Consider the following 23,783-nt stretch of genomic DNA (forward strand, 5'->3'; position numbering starts at 1 on the left):
ACAAGCACTGCATGTGCACAATACCACAGCCTTCTGCCAGAAGGCACTTGGGCTCTGGGGTCCAATCCCTACTTTTGCCTGAGCCTTTTCAATTAATGTAGCCCCATACTCTGGCCAGCCTGAACCCCCAAGAGCCCCTCAAGATGGGCAGGCTCTCTCTCTCTCTCTCTCTCTCTCTCTCCCCCCCCCCCCCCCCCGCACTTCCCAAAAATCACCAGGCTCAACCTGCTGGCTTGAGCTCAAAGTAACAAAATAGCTACACTTGCACTGCCCCATTTGCTGGGACACCCATCCAGGCTTGGGCACACAGGCAAGACCCAAGGAGCTGTCAGGGTCCCCGTGACCCTCGCCGCTCCCAGGCACTGCTGTGCATGGCAGGGAGCACAGCCAAGGCTGCCCGGACGGACAGATGGTACGTCCCACCGATGCAGGGCTGGGAGGGTCAGCTGTGCAACACTCCTCTGTCTACTGGGTCACAGGGATGGGAAGAAAAACCCAAAGCTTTGCTGAACACTGTTTAACCTAGCAATGACATTTTTTTCCTTCTCATGAGCACCAGGGTACCCACAATGCAAAGCAGGGACCAGGCTAAGAACCCCACATGGGGAGTGTTGATACAGCAGCAGCCCCCCCCCCAGCCACAGCTGCACAGGAGAAACATCCCCCCCCCCCTCCCCCCCGCCCCCCCCCCAAAGCAGAGCACAGACACTACACACGTACCCACACCTGAACCCTGCTCCTGCAGTGCCTCCTGCACGGGATACCCATGAAGTGAACTGGGGCACAGCAGCAGTGGAGAAGCTGGTCTACTCATGGCCAGGAACTGTAAGACAAAAGTCCGAGCGTTGTGACCTGCCCCAGCCCCATTGCAAGGGATGTCACAGCCAGAAGCCCTTGCCGCAAGCCCCCACGAAGCCAGGCAACACAGCACCACCCCATTTGTCTCCTGGCAGACAAAAGTGCCTGAGGACAGAGCAATGCTTCACCTGGGGATGGGTCCTCTGCAGCACGAGGGAGTGCAGCTCAATGGCTCAGGGCTCCTCGCCGGTACCACCATTGCAGTGACAAACGGCACGTGCCAGAGCCTGAACCAGCTCCCTGGGCAGAGCTGCCAGCACTCCGGGCTGCCATCACTCCCGAGACAGCCGCCTTGCAGCACCCCAGACATATGCCAGCCAGACACGGGTTCACAAGGGTGCTTGAAACCAGTCAAGCAGTTTCTTTTTATTTCTTACAAAAAAACCCACAAACAAAAAAAAACCAAAAACCCCACCGAATAAAAAAAAAAATCAGTCCCCTAATGGTGAAAGTATAGATACGGCATTTACACAGCTACATCTATCTTCAGCTGACCCCCCCACCCGCCCACAGTAATGTAGATTTATACGCGCTTACATAATATAGCGAGACACGGACAAACAGGCTTCGAGAACCTGCAAGAAGGAGCGGGGTGCAGCAGGGGCCTCCAGCCTGCCAGGGATGTGCCTAGCTGCGGGACTCCCCCGACACTCGGCTCTTCCACCCCAAGCAGCAGTGATGACCCCCCCCCCACCCCCCCCCGCCCCTTGCCGCAAGCCCCGGCATCGGGGCTGCGCTGGTGATGGGCAAGGAGGGAGATTGGTCTTTGGCTGATGGGGTGATGCGCCTCGCAGCCAAGCTCAGGGAACCGAGCCTCCCGGCTGCCCTCCTCCTCGCGAGGTAGTCGGGGAGCTTGGCTGCATTTGACGTGCGAGGTACAGAGAGGAGGTGCAGCCTGGCAGAGGGCACGCGCGGCTGCTGAACCGGGAAGCACGTGTCGGATGGGCGGGGGGGCGAAGCCCTGCCAGCCCAATGGCTCTCAGCATCTTCCTAACGTGAGCTGTTGTCCAGCCTGCGGTCCCTTCACAGATGGAAGAGTGGTAGGAAGGGGTAAGGCTGCAGGTGTTGGCACCCTACTGAGGGTGACTCCCCCCCGCCTTGGGCACTCACCCTGCCTTCTTGGAAGCTCTTTGGGAACAAGGGAGCGATCCTGTCATGCGCTCAATGAGCCAAATACAGTACTTGTGTCAGCAAAATGAAGCACTACCAGTTCTGAGGTTCAGTCTGGGAGGAAAGCAGAAATAGCCCTCATTTAGTACGGAGGCAACAGAAATAGCATTGTCCCCTCTGAGGAAAGCCGGGGGCAGTGAGGTCTCTGAGACAGAGAAAGGAGAGACACTTCTGAGATTAAAAGGCCATTCAGCAAAGAGAGAGCAAGGACACAGTGCCACAGGGAAAGGGCACACAGCCCTTCCACCCTCTATGTGAAACTGCCAGAGCGGACAGGGGACACAGGTCCAGCCCCCTCCCCAGACATGGTGGGGGCTGGATTTGGCCGCCGGGCAGCTCTGGCTTAACTCATCCTGTCCCCATTCCTTTCCAAAGCAAAAGAGATTTACTGGAGCAAGAGATGCGCAGAGACAAGGCAGCATTGTTCCCCCAACCCACCCTGCAACTCTCCCGGGAGCACATCAACACCTCGCAATGTGCCACGCAAGGAACTTTGTTATTGGATTGGGTTGCAGATGTATTGCTTATTGCCAGCTCAGGTGAGTCAGCCTGATCAAAGGCTGATGTGCCACCAGAGAAAACCGTAGGTGGGAGGGAGAGGAATCAGCTGGAGACCGGGGTGCATGCATTCCCACGGCTAAAAATGAACCTTGGGGCTTCTAGATATGAAGCCTGACTGGGATGGTCAGGGCTTCTCTATCAGATCAAAGCAGGGCTGGGACAAACTGCCCCATCACCCTCCCAGAATGACCTTGGCCTGAGGGACCACCATTTTCATTCTGTATGCAGACAGAGATATCTTCAACTCCACGTTTCCAGGGTAGAAAATATGGGACAGAGAAGGAAGTGAGCGCCTCGGGGAGTGGAGAACACTCCTTCAATTCTGCCAGCCTTGAATTTGAGGGAAAACTGTATTTTTTTTCAGCAGCAAACCAATGCAGCTGCAGAGCTGTGGCTGCAGTGCTTACACTTGCAATTAGACTAGAAAGGGCAAAGAGGCTTGGTCAACAGGAAACCCACAGAAGCACTGGGTGTAAAGCTCTTCCAGAGAGAGAAATGTGGCCCTGAATCTGCAAGTAGCCAAGTACAGAAGGGAAGAAAGCAGCACTGGGGAACAACAGCTCATCCACGCTCACCCTCCTGCTGGGATAAGCAACACTGCGGGCAAGATTAGGCTTGGCAGGCAGGAATGTCTGCACAGAAAAACCCCAGGGTCTGCTTGACCTGAAGCTCCCCAAACAGCTGGCCATGCAGGATGAAATGAAAGTACCTGGAAGACAGGCAGATGGGGTGACAAACAAGGCAGGGAGCCCCTGAGCACCAGACATGCCTCGCAACTGGTTGTGATGAGGAGCTGAACTCCCAAATTCTGGATTGCACTTGATAGTATCAGCACCTACAGAAGGACCCACCTCCTGGCTGCTGCCCCCCAGCCTGGGGAAGCTCTGTGGGTCATGGGAAAAGTTGGTCCCCTATTAGTCCAACAGGCCAGGCAGTCTGTGTGGGAAGGAAAGCAAAGCATCCTCTTTCCAGGGCTTTTGGGGTCATTTTGGTCCTCTGTGCCTTGCATAGTATTCTTCAGCTATTGAAGCAAAACACCTCTTGTTGTTTGGTTGCAATACTACAAAGGAGAAGCCTGCATAGCTTCCTGGATCAGCACAGAGAGGACCTGTTATATGTGTGTGTGTGTGTGTGTGTGCGTGTGTGTGTATTTTTCTATATTTTTTTTTTCCCACCAGGAGGATGTTGAAGTTAACACTTGTTATTGTAGAGCACGGAATGGCCAAGGGACGGTCCCGTGGCATGCGTGGGGGGGAGCAAGGCACAGCCCTTAACCGGAGCACAATGCCTGTGCCTGCACGTGCATTGAGAGCTACAGGGACCCTGTTCTCAGCAATCATTCCTCCTTTTTGCCACTTCCCTATGGCTCTGCTACGCACCTGGACTAAGCAACGTGACCTACAACATTTGACCGTGACACTGAGCCTCAGGGAAAGGCAAATCCTTTTGCGCGGCCAGATTTCCTTTGTTGGTACCGTTCCATGCTTCACTTCTCTCCCTGGCTACTGCTGTATTTATTTTTAATTCCCTGTACAGGTGGCAGAAATGTCTATGAAGGTCCATCTCCCCAGCATGGAGAACCATGGTAGTCATCGTATGCCACGAAGCTTGGCCAGAGCAGCTCCAGCTGCACGGCTGGGCTGCCAGCGTGGCCACGGGAGCGCAGTGCTGGGGGGGACGCGGGGAGGAGGGCGGGTGGGAGCACATGGGTGGGCAAGGGAAGCTGAGCTGCTTCCTCCACGCTGCCGCCAACGGGCACCAGCTGGGATGCATGGGATCTCAATTATTATCTTTTTTTTTTAAAGCCAGCCTCACAGAAAACTATAAATTAATCTGCTAATTAAATACTCAGGTGAGAGACCAGGGAACCTCCAGCCGTGCAAGCAGAGGAGCAGCTATGGCTTCTTCCGTAGGTAATTGGAAGGGATCCAGCCCTCCCAGCACGGCCCCCCAGTCAGGACCTTGCAAAACCACCAGCCACTGCTGTTCTTCTCACGAACTTCAAACAAAGTCCCTTCTTTAAAGCTGTTGGTCTCCTCATCGCCTTCAAAATCCGCCACTGCCACGTAGAGAGCTTCCCTGGAGATGTCCAGACTGGAGACGGGGGCTGAGGTCCTCTCCTTGGCTTCCCCTCTCTCCACTGGCTTGGATATAACCTTTGGGCTTACGCTGCTTTTCACTTTGGTTTCGTCTTGGACGGAGGCAGAGAGGAATGGCTTCGCTTTCGGAGGAACCAGCATGGGTCTCCCTGGCACTGGGGACGACCTGATTTCAGGCGCTTCCCGTGCCGGGGCCCTGAGCTCCGCTGTGGGGCTGGAGGCAGGACCCCCTGTTTTCTTCGGGGGGGGTGGTCTGCGGGGTGGCACAACAGGGCGCTGCGGCGGGGGCTCCCTGGCAGCCGGGGTGTTTGCTGGGCCTGGGGGAGATTTGGGCAGCGCCTCTTTCACGGCATGGCTGTCCAGCTTGGGCAGGGGTTTGCTCTCCATGCTTGGTCTCTCCTGAAACCTTCCAGAAGCCTCCGAAGAGACCATGGCGTTACTGAAGGAACTTTCACTGGCAGCGGTGTCCTGCTCGGAGGGTTTCTCTGGGCACTTTGCAGGTCTAAGCTTGCTCCGCAGGCTGCAAATGTCCAGTTTATCATCAGCTGGAGGTGGGTCAGTCCTGGGGGCTGCAGCGGGTTTTGGCCTGATCTGAGGTCTTGACTTCAAGAACGGATTCTGGGTGATGGGCTCAGGCTTGTCCTCCACAGGCTCAGCTTTTGGCTTGGTTGGCTTGACAATGGGCCGGAGGTTTGGCTTCTTCACTTCCTTGGCTGACACCTTGTGTCCACATTCCAGTCCCATTTCGTTTTTCAGCTGGAAGAGTTTGCCCTTCTCCGGTTTCAGCTCGGGCTTCTTGCTGTCCTTCGGGGCCGCCAACTGCTTGGGTGGGATCATGGGCAAAATCATGCCCGGGGGCTTGGGGGGAGGCCTCTGCCTCTCCAGTAACTCGCCTTCCGATTTAATGATGGACTCCTTCCTGGGTGGCAGGCTGGGCTTCTCCTCTGTGTCACGGTCCGAGATCTCCTCGTAGCCACCAGCAAAGGCTAGGTCCCCACTCTCGGGAGCCTCCTTCCCCTTCCAGTCTTTGGCCCACTTCCCACCAGAGTCCGTACCGTTAGGAGGAGCCTCCAGCAGAGGACGGCACGGTCCTGTCACTTCCTCGCCGGTGCTGCTGTCGGCCACAGCGTCACCAAGCCGGAGCTGGGCCATTTCGTTGGGTAGCGGAGCCAGGAAATTCGGCCTGGATGCGTTGCTGGTTTTCTTGTACTTATCGATGAATGTGGCAGGTGCCCAGCCTTCCTTCTCCTCAATCTGAATGTACCACCAGCCACTCAGGTTCTTCTCAATAACCTGCCGAAGGGAAAGGAAACCTCAGACATCCATGCAGAAGCCCTCTCTGCACAAGAGAGGACGCTGGGTGTCTCTGAAATGATGTCAGGGTGGTATATGACCTCAGTGCCTCCCTGTCCTGCTAACCAAAAGCCATGTAATCACAGGACTGGTATCCTAACAGGAGGGGAACCTGCTAACGACCTCTGCCAGGGAAGGGGACCTGCGAGCCATGGGACTGAGGAACAACATAGCCATGTCAAGGAGCTGTGGCTGAGCTATCACCATCCCACCTGGGAGACAGGACCGGGATGCTGGGTACTGGCAGTGGCCACTGCGCGGCACTGTTGGAGCGATCAACCGGCAGCGATACTGCACGGATCAGCAACTGTCTGGCCTCTGCGTGCTCCAGAAGTGGGGCTGGGACCTGGGAGGAGCTGACCAGGGCAGCCATAAAGGAAAAATCTTAGAGAGGCACAGCTTACATTTCAAAAAGCGAAATCACATCTGCAAGAGGGATTCTGCCAGCAAAAGCAGGTGTGCTAGGAAAATAGTTCTGGAAGGTCTTTTAACTTTACACCTGGCCTAAATAAGAAAAAACCACCATCTCTCCCCCCATTTGTGACATGGTTTTAATTTCCACTAGCTCAGACAACACAGCACCCACACACTTGGGGGACAGGAGGCCACCAAGAGCACCAGGGACTCCAAAGTCTCATGAGCTCATACAGGTTTCTCCCCCACGCTAGGAGAGCCCTGGGATGTTAACAGTCCACAGAAGCAACCACATGGACCACCATGCCCGGTTTCCACCCAGAACGCTGTGGTGAGCAGATCTTCCCTGCTTGGAAAGGGAGCTCCTGCCTGAAACAGGTCCCAGGGCAATGGGAGTCAGGAGCGCTGCACTGACACAAAGATGTGAGAAGGGAAGATAACAGTCTCACCTCTACTTTCATTCCTGCCTGGAAGCTGATGCCGTCAGGGATGGTTGTCTGGAAGTCAGCGATAGTGTAATATTCCTCTTCCACTTGAGGAGGGACAGGAGGTTTAGGCAGGTTCAAACCACGTGGCTATGACAAGAAAAAAGAAAACCCATCAGCGTGTTTCTACAGAAGGTGCGACACAACATCCACACAGACCACCAGCCTGCAGAGACACAAGCCAGCATAGCCAGGGAGATCCGCTGTGCCCATGCAGCACCCTCACCAACACAAACCAGCAAACCATTTCCAGGCTGAGCAGAAAATTGCTCAGCGCCAGAACTCTTGCTGACAGCAGAGTCGCCCTCCCCAGAGGGAGGGAGCCAGTCTGCAGCCTCCCACTAGCAACCCAGCCTTGTGGGACAGACTGGCCAAAAGTTCATTTAAAGACCACATGCAAAGAGAAGAGTCTTAAGACAGCAGGGAGGCGGCATGCGTACTCCAGCCTTGACCAAGAGCAGAGCCCATGGTGCAGGGGCAAGATCCCAGGCAAAAATAACCAGTGACCAGAGCTCCTTTCAGTGCTCCTCTCCGACTCCCTTTGCCATTGCTGCTCTCCTACAGCAGCTGGCACTTACTATGGTGAGATCTCGGCGAGGAGGGGGTCTCTGCCTCATCTTTGGTGACTCTGTGGAGGAAGAATTTCAGATGCTGTTGAATTTCTGGCTTCTGGTCACACGTGTGTTCACGAAAGACAAGTGAAAGAGAAAACAGAAAGGCAAGGACCAAGCCTGCCCCATGGACAAGGAAGCCGAAGGAGGAACCTGTCTGCCTGGCACCCTGAGTGGCATGGGTCACCCAGGTTTTGAGGTCATCCCACTGGAAGAGGAACCAGCTTTGCACCATCAGGTGGTGCTGGGAAATGCCGCTGAGGTCACCACATGAAATTGCTTTTTCATTGCAGGCCTGACCCAGAAGACCTGGCCTGCAGAGGGGTTAAAATGCCCCAGCTTCTGAGAGGAGAGCATCTCCAGTCTGGGAGGGGGAGACTTCTATCCCCATCACATTTGCTGATCCTTGCAGGTCCCTGGGCAGCACTGTACTCGTGCCCCATTTGGCTGTGCAATGTCACCTCCACACCTTGCTGCAGAGCTCACAGCACCTGCAAACCTTCTGCCTCCCTCGCACCCTGTTACGTCACCCAAAAGCCTGCAGGAAAGGCTGTGCTGACACCCCAGCCACCACTGCCCTCCCAGCTGGCCACTTACTGCGTCGGATGTCAGCATTGGGCAGGGGACGGCTGTCGAATCTCCCGTCCCTTTGGCCAGCGAGCCCATCCTTCTCTCGGCTCGCAACGACCTGCTGCCGGGAGATGCCATCCAGATCCAAGGCACACGAATGAGCAGAGGAGCCCGACCCCAGCTTCTGTGAGAACATCTCTCCATTCCCCTTTTTGAGGTAGGAGGCGGGGGCCCAGCCTTCTTGGCCCTGGTACCTGCGGTGACAACAACAGCAGCGTCACTGCGCAGAGCCCCCGTGCTGCACTGGGGCCGCGAATGCTTCCCAGAGGAGCAACCCACTGCGCTCGAGTGGTGTTGAGCCACCGGACATCCCCGGAGCCAGAGCTCAGGACATGCATTGACCAAAGGTACTGCATGATCTGGACAAAACGAGCTTGCCCGGTGTCATGCTCCGTGGCACGTGGGCACCTGGAGAGCTCCAGCCATGACTAATGCTCCCGTGCAAGCCGGCCACAGCCAGCGGGCCGAGGGCTGGAAATGGCGCGAAGCCCGATTTCCTTTTCACCTCGGCAGTGGCACCAGTTCAGGAATGAAGCGCACTGGCATGGGAAGCAGAGGGGAAAACCAGAGCACTGCTGCTAGGATTGATGTAGCTGGTCTTTGGAGAAAGCACAAGCCCTCTGCCTGAGCGCCGGCAGCCTGGATCCCTTCCCTGCTCTAATTCTGCACTGTTTAGGAGAGAAACCAGCCCCACGATCTGATTGAGAAACCACATCCGCGGAGTCTCCCTGCCATGCTGGAGGGTCCCGCGCCAGCGTCAGAGACTCTCCCCGCTGGCTGGGCTGCAGCCACTACGCTCAGATGGCACCAGCTACTGAGCTTGTAATTGCCTTTAGAGCTCTCGTGGCAGCTCTCCTCTGCTGAAAAAGTCAATGGACATTTTTCTGGGGCTTTGCTGCTGCCAAGACCAGAGGTTCAACGTAAGGTTAAGAAAATTGCAGCATGTGCTCCCACCCTGCTCGAGTGCGGCCATTTGCTAGACCACAGACAAGAGAAAATGAGCTTCCAGGAGAAAACAAGTATCAGCTCAGGATGATCTGGAGTCTTTGGCCTCAGCACACCCTGCACACAGCAGACCTGGCCTGAACAATGGCCCTTCTCCGCAGGAGCCTCCTAACACAGCCAGAGGATCTAGCCTGCCTCCAGGACACTCACTGGTTTTCCTATCAGCAGCACGTGACGTAACACTAATGCTCTCACACCGGTTCCCTTTGCACTGCTGGGGCATGTGATGCCGTGACGCAGTCCACCTCCCAGCACAGGAAATTGGGAGATTTTAAAGATGTTTAACCACAGCTATGCTTGGCTGAAGCCCTGAACGTCAGCTAGCCTTAGTTTGTAGGGATGGAGAGAAATGAGTTCTGGTACTCTGCCCTTCCGATACCCTAGACTTGCCTTTGGACTGTACATCCCACGCGCATCAGGTCTCTGCTTTGCATAGCCCCAGCTGCAGTGCCAGGGAAGGGGAAGAGGTAGGGACGGTACCTGATTTTCCACCAGCCTTCCAGGTTCTTCTGGATCACCTCCACCACAGCCCCTTTGTCCAGGTTCATTTCATCCTGGTCTCTTGCGGTATATGGGTAAATAACGGTGTACTTTTCCTCTGTTGGAAAGAAAGTGCAGTTTCACGGAGATACTGTTTTACAGAAACCTGGACTCAGTTGAACAACAACATTATATAATGATAATTCCTGTTGTAATACAGGTGCAAACACACAGAGATATGCAACCATTCATAAAACAAATGTATCTCAATGCCAGTGAAACGTATATCAAAACAAACCCAGCTGCATTTTGAAATGTAAGCTTTGGTGAGCTAGTCTGGTCCAAGGAGAAGTTGTCTAAAACATCTCCTCCTCCTCTCCCTTAGGACTAAAGACTATCTTTTATATGATAGCTCTCCTTTCATCTGCTCTTCATAGAAGCCCTTCCATGCCTCCATTTCAGTTCAATCTTCTTTCTCAGAGCCTTTAAAGAAGAACTGTCCTCTATAGAGGGAAAGAAATCCCATGGACATCAGGGAGTAACCCCACACATACAGTCGTGCTGTCGTGCACAGCTCTCAAACTGCTTTACAACAGCAGGACTACATGAACTTCCCTGTTAAACAGCTGGGTCCCCCAAGACGTTGGTCAAAGCCACGTGGTGAGCCTGGAGAAGAGTCTGATGTCCTGTCCACTAGACCAAACAACGGTAAGCAGGGACATGGATGCTCTTCCCTTCAAGAGGAAGGGGAAACTTCCTAACAGCCATGCAGACAACATGTCAGACAAACAGGTCCATCCATCCACCCCTCTCCCTCACCTTGTCCTGTCCTCTCTGGAGGAAACCCAGGAAAGCAATTGGTTGTGCTTAAGCAGTGCCACAATAGGCACTGAAGGCCATTTTGGGAAAAGTCTACCTCCAAACCCCACACCTCTGGACATTCATATATGCCCACCGTGCATGTTTCCTGGCTTTGTCTTCTTGGAAGAGCACAGCCCTCGAAGGGCTTGATTTCCCACCCCCTTCGTGCAAATGAGTCAAAGCAGAAAATGTCCTGTCACATCCAGCAAAACCAAGCTGGCTCTTCTCCTGACCCCGTCTGAGCCACCAACCCCAGGGCCACGGCTCAGAGGAGTTACTCTTACAGGAACTAAGGCAGCATTTGCAAGAAGTCTGCATACATGTGTTGGGGGGAAAGCAGAAACTCCAGCCTCTGTATACAAAACAAGCCTCAAAAAGTTAGAAGGAACAGCTGATAGAGGAAAGAGAGGTGGACATGAGTGGGCCTAATGGAAGGCTGAGGAACATCTACAGCACGCATTGAGGACTGACACAAGCAGGGTCCATCACATGCAAAGCGAACAAACATGCAGACAACAAGGCTTTAAGCACAAAACATGGGCAGCCAAACAAGTCTCTATGAAGTCCACCTTGACCCCATCCACTGGTGTACAAGTCCCCAAGAGTCCGACGGCGGCCAACGTGCCTGGGCAGAGACCAGTATCTCCATGGGACTGGGAAGAGCATGTTGGGGAAGCAGGAGAAGGACAAGAGAGGACGTAAGGAGGTGGCACTTCAGGTCCAAGAGGAGACAGGGCTGACACCAGAGAGTGGCACAGAGACTGTACTTGCCTGGAGCCCTCTGGGGGCCCTTCCTGGTCTGAGCCTCCCCTCCCACCTCCATCTCCCCAAGCAAGGGGCTGAGCCAGTTACAGCACTGCTTTGAGCATACAGTGGTCAATGGGAAGAATGCATTCTCCAGGGGCATTTCAGATTTGCTCTAAGCAAAGGTTGCAACCTTGCTGTTCTCATAACGTGAGCTCATGCATGCTCTTTGCTCTGCATGGGTTTAGAAGACAAAGGAATTGTCCTAGGACCTGAGCTTTGCTCCTCCTTCAGTGCAGGTAAAACAGCTCCCTGGGGCCTAAAGGAGGCATTGGGATGGCAGAACTGGGTGTTCCCTGGAGGTGGCACCTTCAGCTCCTCTGTGAAGGAGCAGAAAGGCCAGCAGTTAAACCGCCAGTATCCAGCTGCCTCTCTCCTGCTACAGCACTGGAGCAGCGTGCTGGGCAGGCAGGACTACTATGGGCAGACATGACTGAACAGCACGTGTGGGTTTGTCCTTCCCTGAGCTCCTGCCCTGTCTAAGTCAGGGAGGGCTAAGCAGTCCTGCGAGCAGCTCTGTGCAGTTCAGCACAAAGAAGCTGGGGCAGATGTCTCCAGCAGCTTTTTACCTTCATCGGGCTGCATTGAGAACTCATCTTGGACACCATCCTGGGCCTCCAGGCAGGTCGCCGGCACCCAGCCTTGCTCCTCTGACGTGCTCACAAACCACCAGCCTGAGAAGAAAACAGCAGGCAGCTCAGCCAAGGGCTCCCACCAGCCCAAAACTCACTCCCTCCCTCCAAACCATGGGCCTGGGGGGCTTTGCCCCCTCCTTGCTGTCTACATGGGAGGCTGGGATGACCCCAAAGCAACAGACCCAAGCGCTATCTGAAAGGGAGCACAGACAGCAGCACGGGAGAATCACAGCTGAATGATATCTAAATGTACAGTTCCCTCCCCATGAAAAACGGGAGAGGCTCTGAGAACTGAATGGCTCCAGCCACTGCATTTGCTTTCCTTTTTTTTTCCCTTCATGGTTCATTTTCCCTCAGTCTGGGTCAGCAAACCCAGGCTAATTAGCAGTCATGAATACACTGTCTGCAAATCGATAGCTGACTCCTGCTGTGCTCTCGCCTTCTTTACATTTGTGGAAACAGCAAATTTTAAAAGCTAAGAGCAAATGCAGGATTAAAACATGAGCTCTCCCAGTGGAAACCTAGCCAGCTCCATAGCAGCCACCATCAATTCTGGGCCACCCTGGGTGTCCAATCAAAATAAATGCATGCTCCTCTGTTATTAAAAGCACAAGTTATTTGTGCCTTTAGGGGGGGGGAAGATGAAGACCGAGCATTATCCTCAGAACCTCACCAGTGAGTCATTTAGAAAGACAACTATATTGTCAGGAAGGGAATCAGCAGCTACCTGCATGGAAGGGAAAACCAGGGCTGACATTTGATAAATAAATTATTTGCCATAGCTTTTGAATTGGCTGTGCTAATAGGTTTCACTTGCTTCAAGGTTGCTTTTATTTTCCTCATTCTCAAACATAGCTGCTGGTGCAATCAATCCTCTGGGGACAGGCTTTCCAGAATTTTAAAATCTATTTTCACAATTTATCTTTAACCCCCTCCTAAGCAACTTCTGTTAACTTCAGGGAATAAACTCCCCTTTTCAACAAACTCCAGAAGTTGGGCCCACGACATCACTCAATCCCTTTGCAGAGGTTAAGAGCAAGTTTCAGTTTTGAAGCAAGCGAATAGCTCGGCTGCCTGCCCCTGCTCCACCGCCAAGTGCTTCATCGTGTTTGGAGGCAGGAATTGCAAATGCACAATGGGGCCTTTCATGGGCACCATGAGAGTGTCCCCCGCTGTCAATAAAACAAGCCTGCCAACTCCGGGAATGGCTTTTGTCCTCAGGACCCATTGGCGAAGTTTTTCAGCATGAAGAAGCACAGAGACTGTAAAAGATGGATGGTGCCTGGCGCTCAGCACACGGGTAATCAGACCCTTTAGAGACAGCCCCGAAGTCTTGTCCACGCTCATACAGACAGCCTGCAGACTGAAGCTGCTTCCTCCACGTCCCACCTCAACTGGCCACCCAAGGACATCCCTGTGAGGTGCCTGGAGGCTGTTTTGCTTAAGGTCCTATTAGGAAAACACTGACAATACAGGATTGCTACACCTGCCCCTGCTCTGCGACATAGAGTAGACCCAAAGCCCTCTGCCAAGCCAAACTCTCTGTACCTGATTCGTTCTTCTCAATGATATCCACCAACTGGCCCACGCACAAGCTGATCTCGGAGCTCTCCTGCTTCTGGTAGTCCGCCACCACGACATACTGCTCCAGCACCAAGGGGTCGACCGACGCAGAGTCAGCTCCTGCACAGGGGGGACAAGAACCGACCCATGTGCTGGGGTCAGCACCAGCTCCTGAGAGCGTGGGCCACCGCTCCTGAGCACCTACTGGCCTGCAAGCAGCTCCAGGACACCCTGGGGACCCCAGCGTGAGAGACGTGAGCCAGAAACCTGGGCAAAGTGAGGAGGAGAGAGACCAAACCAGCAGCCAGGTGAGATGGGTACAGCCAGGTGAGACCTTTCACTTGCTACCCACCTTCCTGCTCACAGACAGAGTCATCCAAGCAACCCCACCACTGCCACGGATGCGTACAGCAGCCTGGTCCCTGCTGTCAGAGGCCGAGGGGGGCTCGGGACAGTCTCCTGTGCGCTGGCATCAGCTGGCATCACGCACGGACCAGCTCAGACCCCAACTCAATAAACACAACCTGCAGTAAGTTTTGCTGGTCCTGGCTAAAGAGCCTGGACACCCAGGCGGAGGGGTGTTTGTAGGACAGAGCAGCATCCCCCTGTCATCACTGCCCTTACGTATTTCAGTCACCTTCTCACAACTCGCCAGCACAGTTTGCTCTGTCTGCTACTTGCTCCACTAACTCTGCCCAGCTCCTCCCGCTGCTCCTCCTGCTGGAGATCCCAATTTAATATCAGAAAAGAAAAAAAATACCCCAAGGAGGAGCAAAGGGGCAGGAAAGCTTTCCTTTGGCCAGAAAGGGGCCTGACACCCGGAGATGAGACGGCTGTGGCGGGGAGAGCTGGGCGCTGCAGCAGTGGCTGCGCAGAGCCCGGGCAGGCTGCAGGTGGCACTGCGGGCTAAGGCCAGGGGACACCCAGCAGCGCCGCCAGCCCCCTCCTCTGCCAGGGGACCAGCAGCGAGGCACAGCAGGGCAAGGCCGGCTTGTATTTTCCAAGCATATTTTCATTTAGGAGAGTGCTCTGGATATAGATGCACCCCCTTCGCTTGGCGTCGCTTGCTACAGTAGCACTGCAACAGAGGTTTCCACTCACCTGTCTCTGCTTTAGAAACATGGCCCCAAGGTTGTGCCTACACACTAAGCAAAGCTACCCTTTTCCCACACGTGCACAGAGGCTTGCTGTGTGCAGGGAGACCACGAAGCGACTTTGCAGGCCCACATGAGCAGACACTGTGTGTGCTCAGTGCCCGAGTCCAGCCTATTCAGCCCACCGAGCAGGGCGTTCGCTCGGGCTCAGCCTCCTGCTAAACCAGCCACAAGGCGTTCGGTTACCCAGAGCACCAGCAGCACTTGCCCCATCTGCCTCCAAAAGCCTCCAAGAAGCAAAAAGGTGTCAGAAACTCTTGCCCACGACTCCCCTCCACCCTGAGCCTTGCTCTGGCCTCCAACCCAACACATTGACTTGCGGCTTCGCAACCTGTCAGTTGAGGACACTATTCTATTACCCCGTTCTCCCCAGGGGTGGTAAGAATTAATTAATATTTGCCAAGTGCTTTGGAAATAGGATAGTGTTAGTTATTATAGCACGAGTGATACAAAAGAATCACACACCTGATCATGGGTGTTAAGTCGAATTTACTGGGGCTGTGCATGTACTCTAAGCAGAGAGCCTCAAGTTTTGGGTCGGGGCAGAAATCACATCTGGCCCAGCCCTCTAGCTGCTACGGCATGGCAGATACGCAGGACAATTACCTCCCAGTCTCTAAAGGGTGTGAGAAAGAAATGACATAGAGAGTGACGGTCCCTTGGGATATAAAGGCAAAATGCAGCAAAGACAAATTCAGGCTACGTATCAGGAAGAAGTTTCTATGGGCAAGTGCGCCTACACTGCAACAGCTCCCCCATCACGTGAGAGGTCTCAGCCTGACAAAAGATCTTTCCTATGGGGGAACCTATTGCAGGGCACAATCCTGCAATGAGTGGTACAAGAGTAGAGGTGGACAAGATCTAGCAGGTCTTCAGCAATCCTAGGATGCTCTGCTCCCCCACAGAGAAGCTCTCCTGTGCCCAAGGTCACAACCTCTCAAACTGGTTCTGAGAAAGAAAGACCACAACAAAGATTTAAATGAACAATTTACCTTCAGGACAGTCTTATTTAAAGGAAGAGGAGGCAAATTGTCCGTGTTATTCTGCTATAAACAGCACTCTGCAGAGCTCCAGGTGAGCTGGCCAAGTGCAGAGGATCTGTTACCGCTAATGAAAGCCTCCTCCATGCCAAAACCCAGAGGTGGGGCACCAGACAATTAAAAATAGCCCTCTAAAGTGAATGGTGCATGCTAGGACTATCTGTTCTACTAGCTCAATTAAAGGTTTGTGCTTAAAGTGATCAGAGGATCTACCCAGCCCCTGAGAGAAGAATAACAGCTATAGGAAGAGAGAAGTACTCTCCTTTCTGCCTCCTTCGCTATAATTACACCCATTGCTCTGAGGCTATTTGTAGTTTCAGTAGGCAATTCTAGATCCTCCAATGTACCTATTAAACCAGGAACAGAAGTGGTAAACTGAGCTTGGAGGAAGAAGTAGGAGTTAATTTCAGGAGCATCTTCACCTGCCATAATTGTCCTCAACCACAAAAATACACGCTCAAGTTAACAACAAAACATCCTATTTATGGGCAGCAGCACGTCTGTCTTAGAGCCGGCTGGCATTGGCTCTATCAGACATGGGGGAAGCTTCTAGTATCTTCTCACAGAAGCCACCCCTGTAGCCACCCCGCTACCAAAACTTTGCAGGTGACCTTGCTCTCAAGACACATCACATACGAGGGATGGGTCAGCCCGTAAATCTTTGCAGGTTTTGTTTGACCAGGAACTTGGCCATTCACCCTAAGTCTTGAGATGTATAAAACCAGGTAGGAAATCTCACAGATACAGGGTTACTTGCAACATTTCCAGCCTTTCCAATTTCGGGCTTTGCAGTATCAGTGCCAAAAGTGAGGACTTTCTTATGGGGCTTGGACACTGATGCCTCCAGAGGGAAACAAAGAACTCAGGACTGAAATAAAAGAGGGGGCACAGGTATTTGTTTTCGAAGCCTGCCCTTGCTGTACACTCTAGCCCCTGCCTAATGCACCTTCCAAAAATGTCATGCTTTATCCAACTTTGGATAGTTTCTTCCTCCTAGTCCTCTGGCCTGTGCTAATCTGTCCCATGCTCTCAGGACAGCCCCTCCTTTCCCAGACCTGATGAGTCTGTGAAGATCAGTACTGCAAAAGTGAGTTTCTTCGTGCTCTCACGTGAAATGGGCACTAGATGTTGCGCTGTACTCTTTGCAGGCCCTCTCATCTCTCCAGGGATTTTTCCAGAACTGGAAAATAATCACATGGAAATACCATTCACCAGTGGAGTTTTAGAAAGGTCCCGCTATGGCTGCTGTAGGATATGACAGCTGTTTTTTCACTGTCTCTCATTAGACTGAATACTGTGCTTTGGGGTCTCTACGCCATTGCAGGCACATTACATAGCACAGCAAAAGGGATGTGGCCACACAAGAAAGCATCTAAAATAAAACTGGCAGGGGGATATTGGAGCTCTCTGCCAGCCTCCTTGGGCAGCTCCACCCAAATATAAACTCTGGAGACAGTTTCAGGTTCCCCTGCACTGTCAGTGCTGCAACAAACCCATGACTCTCCATCTGTGCTTTCTGTTCAACTGCGAGAGGAGGAGTGAATAGAAACGCTCAAAACAGTCTTGGGGACTGATATGATGACTACTTTTAGACGTTCCTAAATCAGGGGCCAAGTCAGTCTTCAGAGCCCGGGGAATAATCCACCCCCCTGCAAGTTGCAGGCTGTACAGAGCCTGGGCCCATGCCTAAGGCTCACAGCCGTGTAGGATTATGAATACTGGTAAAAAAAACTCAGCAGAGGAAGCAAATTTTATTTCTGATGCTCACTTACACCGGGCCCTCCTCACAACAGCAAATGTCACTTGAGTCTCTTGGTTATCACAGGAGGCTGAGGGCAGGCAGCACTTTAACCCACTTCGCATCCCAGTGTTTGCTTAAATCCCATTTCAAATCAGGGCTTGCTGTGCCAGGAGCTCAGGAACTCTTTCCAATGGTCTCCTGAAGAGCAGCTCACCCCCTCTTTGGCAATGCTGGCAGAAATAAGCAATTGAGAAACAATTCTTGCTGGTTTTGTTTCTGAACAACTATTGCTTGCCCCCTCCTCAGGGAGATCCCCTATTGAAAGAGCCTTTTTTGTGCCTTGGTGCATATTTGCTACCTCAGAGCAGGCCTGGCTTGAGGAACCGATCAATAGTCAGGGACTTCCACAAGGTAGAAGAGGATTCGGGGTGACAGCAGCAGAACCAAACTCTGTTTCTGCTGCCAGAAAATGCAAGACAGTGAGAGGAGTCTCTGAACACATCTTGCACAAGGCATCGGCCTTTTGTAACCTTAGTGCACGCAAACATCTTTCCCTGATGGCTACTGCACGTATGCCAGGTGCCATGGGCAAAACATCGCATCCTGCCCTGCCAGGGCAGGCTCTGGCTTGGATGTTACCCAACTCTCCCTGTTCCCTCCCCCTCAACGGTGCCAAGCAAACAGCATCCCAAAGAGCATTTTCTCTTTGACCTCAGCAACATCCCTGTGTCACGTATAAACCCACCGTGCCAACAGGACGGCAGAATGAAGCTGCCCATAAACCTGCAGTGGGAAGGCAGGATGAAGCTGTGTACACGAAGAGGAGAAAAGCTCCTCCTTCTTTAGCAGTCAGCATCGTTAAATTGAATTCTGCCCTCAAAGAACTGAGTTATGCAGCAGCAATTTTCTTCCTCTTCTCCTCAACCCTAGAGAGGTCTTCTTTTCTCTTGCCTAACATAAGTGGACTGGGTTCAAAGTGATCTAAACACACACTGATCTCATAGGGAAACACAACACCTTTCCCTTATTCACCAAATGTTCCTGCTGAGCCAGCACACAGGAGAAGTTTTCAAGACGAGGGAGATTGTATCTTTATTTTACCTCTGTTTTATCAAAAGAGAAGAGAAGGAAAAAAATTGCAGCCTGTTTTTGTCCCCACCCACAGCCAGAGACTTCACTCTGCCTCCAAAGCTAGCTGAAGACCCACCACTTCAGCACAAGAAAGCTAGTACAAAAACTGCAGTCTGTGCTTGCAAATGGCTCATGAGGGCTATAAAATGACCATCCCAAGGTCCAGCTTTGACAGACACACCTTGCAGCAGTCACAGTTTAAGGAGAAAATGTTGTCTGAAGGTTTTAACTATACTAGTAAACCCGTGCTAGTCAATCAGGAGAGCACCTAGTTATGACCTGCCCATGAGAACAGAGCAAAACCAGGAGCCACTGTTGAAGCAGACAATATCTGAGCTTTTCATATGCATGCTACAACTAGTCTCAGGTAAGAGGCTGGGACACTATTAGTTCTTGAGGGAGGGATGCTCTGCAGATCCAGTAGAAAAGAAAGGAAAGTGGGATTAAGTCTTTGAGTCTCCCCTGTACCTTTCTTCTCTCCTCCGAGAGGAACCTACTCACCTACGAGTGAATTTGCTTACCCAGCTTATGGCAGTGCCAACTCTCAGGCCAAAAACTTCCACAACCTATTTCAGCAGAATCTCCATCCAGCCAAGACTCAGACCTTCCTTCCCAAAGACCCTCATGCTGTTTTTATATCTTCTGTGGCTCCAGTAGCTAAAAGGTGCCCTCCCTAATCCACAGACTGAAGGCTCTTCCCCTCCTCTCTCCTCCTCTTTCTGGGAAGCTCAGATAACTGCTAAAACACATGAACTAGGAGGTCTTTCAGAGATGCTCCCCTCTCTTGAGGAGCAGGGGTAGAGCATCCCAGATCCAACCGTCCACCCAAAGGGTCTCAGCTGATGCAATCACAAAAGCAGAACATACCGCTGCATCGGGAGACTTTCAACCTCACGCTGACCACCACGCAGCTCAGACCCTCCTTCGGACTTGGGAAATTTTGCATCCCCATCCTCCTGGCTGCAGACCAAGCCCTGCCCTTCACCCAAGACCTGCGACACAGCCCCTGCACATGGAGCTGTACTGACAGCCAAGCACCAGTCCCGAGCCCGCTGTACCTCCTTTCCACTACTGCCCCATGTCCACCAGCCACCACAGAAAGCTACGGGGGGACGTGACAGCTTCTTGCAAGGGGCTTGCCCACCCAGCCCGAGCAGGTGTCCCCCTGGCAAAAGGCAAAGCGAGAGCAAGGGCTAGGTAGCGAGCAGTTGTTACTACCTCTCTGCAGGAAAGAGGCCGTTCTCTGGATAAACCCTGATGGAGGAACAAAATGACGGGAGACAAGGCATGAGGAGGGGAGGGAAATGAACAGGGGGGTGGCAGCAGCAGTGGTAATGACTCAGTTAACGAGTGAACAGGGAGGCCAGCGCAGTGTGGAGAGCTGCGGGCGTCCATCCCACCTTTGGGAGCGCCATGGGAGGCGCAGGGGGATGTGAGACTGGGACTTGGAGGCTGCAGTGAAACCCTGGATGGACAGAGGGGGCACGCTGTGTCGGGAAGCCCCACACCCCATGGGGGAGCACAGCTGGGGGTTGGCCTGCCATGGGGCTGGACCCTTGTCCCACTCCAGGAGACCACAGCTGTGGGTGAAAGGAGCAGCTGGTGGAACCGGCGGACAGGAAAGGAGTCCTTACCAGACCTCTTCTTTCCAATGGGCTCCCTGAAAAAGAGAAGGAAGAGCATCAGCAGAGGGATGGGGTAGTTGGGTTGGTTGTTGGCCAAACGACAAACCCACGCAGAAAAGCACAGCAGCGCTGGCCCCAGTGGGGCGCCACTGACCTCCCTCAACCAACCAACGTCCCCACGGGTGACATGGGGCATCACCCGCCTTGCAAACAGCCCGTCTCTCCCCCCCTCATTTAGTAATTTAATGCTTTTTTCTTTCCCAGGGTAAGGCTCGGTTGCTGGCCCGGGCTCTGCAGTGGCTTGGTCTGACAGCCACAACTCCCACCATGTCACTTGGCGAAGGCGGGTGGATTGGGATGATCTGGCAGCATAGTCAGGAACTGGGGAAGCCCAAACCCCCAGAACTGCTCCCAGCACAGACCAGAGCTCCCACAGAAGTGGGCACCACTTTGAAGACAGACAAAAAGGGTAATACTGAAGTTCCTCCATGTCCCGCACCTCTCTCGGGGACAAGGATGGGGAGTGGTTGGAGAAGGGGCAAACATTTATACCTCAAAGCAGAACAAGTCATTAAAGTGTTGTAGAGAGGATGAACACCAGGGCTGTGCAGCAGTAAAAGTGCCTTCAGGACAGAGCAAGCAGGAGCTATTGGTGGTTATGAGGAGGCAATGAGGTAGCTTCAGCCCAAGTCCTCTTGCTACAGCCAGCACTGGCCACACCGCTGATGAGATGGGTTAGAAACCACAGGTCCTGGGTCCCTTCTCTTATCTGAACATTGCCAAGAAACATGGTTGTTGAACAGCCTCAAACTCAGGGCACAAGCACAACCCTCTTCAGGCACAATGAAATCTCGGGCATTTCATGATTAAAAACCAAACACCAAATCAAAGAATATATGGGCCCAGAAAAGCCTCAACCAGCCTGAAACCCAAAAAAATGCACCAGCTCTGTCCCCAGCTCAACCACAGCGGTCCATGTTGCTACAAAAGAGCTCTCAAGACTTTCACATAATTCACCACTGTGGCCAAGATGAAATATTCTGGTACCAGGAGACATGCATTGATCCTTGTTACTTCCAGGAACAGTAGCAAGCACAGAGCAGGCACTGGAGCTTCCAAGAAGGAAAACATTCACCTGGTGGTAAGGGGACCCTCCTGAGGCTTCGAGCTGCCTGACCACTGCTTGGAAAGACGGCTGGACCAGCCCAGATGGACCCCAGGAGCCCCTTCATCTGCTTATAAACTCCACTGGCAAAACCACCTTTTCCCCTCCTTCCCCTTTGTTTTCAGGCCAAGCAGAGAGATCCCTCCATGCTCAGCAAGAAAGCCAGCCAGAGCTGGGCTACGCTTTGTTCTCTTTCAAGCTCATCTGCATTTTCAGACCATAATTACTGCAGACATTTTATTCCCCTAGAGCGATGGGGTGATGCCGGGACTTGGCTGCCTTCAAAGACTGCCCACCCATCCTGGCAATGTGTTTTACTTGCAATGCCTTATCTTCCCGGTCCCCCCTTCCCTTTGCACTTTAAACCTCTGGTACTCATCCATGGAGCTATCAATAAAATTAAATGAAATGCAACAAAGGTGGACTAGAAACAAATGGGACATTGTTATCTAGAAACTGGAGACTATCTGTTAAGTTCAGAGACCACAGAACTGTGCAAAGACCTGAATACCATGTCCCAGGTGCAGAGACCAATGGAGGAATCTACTGGACAGAGCATCCCAAAGACATTTCTAAACAGAGACTGCACTGCAGAGCTAAATCAGAGTTTATCAATAAGCCCCATTAATTTTACCCCAGCTCAGCGGTACGGCAGGGAAGGCAGGCAAAGCAAGGCCAGATGAGCATGCTGGAGATCAGCAGGTGGGCATGGCACCCTCGTGCTGACAGGAGGGCGCTGATGGAAATAACTGTTGTTTTTCCCCTACCATCTGCTAAATGTATTACTGTAACTCATCCCCCTGTTTCCTTTCACCGGCTGCTCTCTCTGAGTGAGGGGGCAAGGGAAGGAGCTGCAATTTCACTTTGCTGCTGGGTTGTTCCTGGCACGGATACAAAGAGCTGCAGGTCTGAAGACCAGCAGCCCCAGCCCACCACCTCAGAGGGGACAAGAGCTCAGACAAGACAGGAAACAGCGATAAATTCCTGGCAGCATCTCCTCCTCTTCCATTCCCTGTGGACCAGAGAAAGGCACGCAGCAGAGCCTGCATGCATGGCTTCCTGGAAACCGGTGGCTCCATAAGAAGAGAAGAAGGAAAGGCCGCTCTGCCTTCCACTGTGAAACTCATTTAGCTCTCAGCCCCACAACAGCCAGACTGTGCAGATGAACCAGGCAGTCACAGCACAATTACAAGGCACCGATACACAGCTATGACTGTGTGCCACCAACCAGCCCTACAAAGCTCCCCAGGTGGTAAAACCCAGGACCGGTTGTCCAGCTGCTTCCCAGGACTTTCCCAGCTCCTTGTCAGGAACACTGAAGGCAAGGGTTCCTGCGTGACCAGAGTCTCACTTAAAGCACTGAGCCAACAAGACAGTCTCAGGGTGCAGGGGGCTCAGTTCAATTTCCTTCAAGAACCTAATAATTCCCCTGTGCAATCTTGAAAGAAAACTTTTACACCTGGAGAACTCTTAGCACCAATTAATAATCCCCATGCCACTTTTTCTTAGGAAAAGAGAGTCAGGTTTCTCAAGCATCTTCTCTAGTGTATCAGACAGCATCCCTCTGGATCCAGTGATGGGAAGGAGTGAGATGGGGAGCGCAAGGCTGCGGCGAGGGTATGAGGCAAAGCTAACAGCCTGGGAGGTAGGTTCAGAACAAACAGAAGCTGGCTGTTCTTCAGCAATATGTAGGTGAGCTGCTAAACTCCTTACTGCAGGATATTGCAGACACTGGAAGTCTTCATGGGCTTACGGGGTCATAATTCAGGAAAGAAATGTTAATTAAAAACCATTAATTATAAAACCAGGAAAACCCTAAAGGCTAGGACACTGTCTAGAGAAGAAGTGTTACAAGCTTGCTTGACTTTAAATTGTTTCCTAAGGCACTCACGCTTGGTGGCTGCTAAGCTAGGCAGACCGCGGTGTGCTGCAGGGAGGTGGCTCTGAGGTTGCCACGCAGAAGAGCCTACCTTGCAGTGGGACTCGCGGGAGGAAGGTGTCCCGACACGTGGCTCGGGGACCTCAGCACCACCCCTGCTGCCCCACAGGCCTGACCACAGCCAGCTCACGGAGCTGGAGAGGGACAGTGGAGCACCAATGCAAGGAAGACAACTCCAGCTGCTGCAAAGCCAACCACACAGGAGCCACGATCAACGTGCGAGATGAGATGGATCTGAGGTCACCATTCCAAGAAAACATCTCCCACAGAAAAAACCTAGCTCTTGTAAAAAAAATCCTTCCATAATACAGTAATGCCATCAAAATAGCTATCAGGAGGTAGTTCATCTTGTAAGTATTCAGCAAGGTTGGAGATGTTAGCAAAGATTATGCAGGCAAGACAGACTGAGAACTGGGGTACAACAGAGCTCTTGTTTGGGAGAACTGATGTTTAGCAAAT

At 52.7% G+C, this 23,783-nt stretch overlaps 1 protein-coding gene across 2 annotated transcripts in view; it reads right to left on the reverse strand.

Moving 5' to 3' along the window:
• Positions 1 to 1,583: 1,583 nt before the first annotated feature.
• SH3PXD2B (SH3 and PX domains 2B) overlaps positions 1,584 to 23,783 on the reverse strand; it is a 79,129-nt gene continuing 56,929 nt past the window's right edge. Inside the window, exons 6-14 of one of the 2 annotated variants that reach the window (XM_076349730.1) lie at positions 20,230 to 20,255; positions 13,515 to 13,649; positions 11,901 to 12,005; positions 11,097 to 11,180; positions 9,667 to 9,784; positions 8,149 to 8,375; positions 7,519 to 7,568; positions 6,905 to 7,030; positions 1,584 to 5,981 (exon numbers count right to left, since the gene is read on the reverse strand). In XM_076349730.1, coding sequence (XP_076205845.1) covers positions 4,485 to 5,981; positions 6,905 to 7,030; positions 7,519 to 7,568; positions 8,149 to 8,375; positions 9,667 to 9,784; positions 11,097 to 11,180; positions 11,901 to 12,005; positions 13,515 to 13,649; positions 20,230 to 20,255 — 2,368 coding nt within the window. In that variant the 3' untranslated portion in view covers positions 1,584 to 4,484. The remainder of the gene's footprint in view (positions 5,982 to 6,904; positions 7,031 to 7,518; positions 7,569 to 8,148; positions 8,376 to 9,666; positions 9,785 to 11,096; positions 11,181 to 11,900; positions 12,006 to 13,514; positions 13,650 to 20,229; positions 20,256 to 23,783) is intronic. The other variant, XM_076349731.1, reaches the window with a different exon arrangement.

This window comes from Aptenodytes patagonicus, chromosome 12 (genome assembly GCF_965638725.1).
Source record: "Aptenodytes patagonicus chromosome 12, bAptPat1.pri.cur, whole genome shotgun sequence".
NCBI lineage: Eukaryota > Metazoa > Chordata > Aves > Sphenisciformes > Spheniscidae > Aptenodytes > Aptenodytes patagonicus.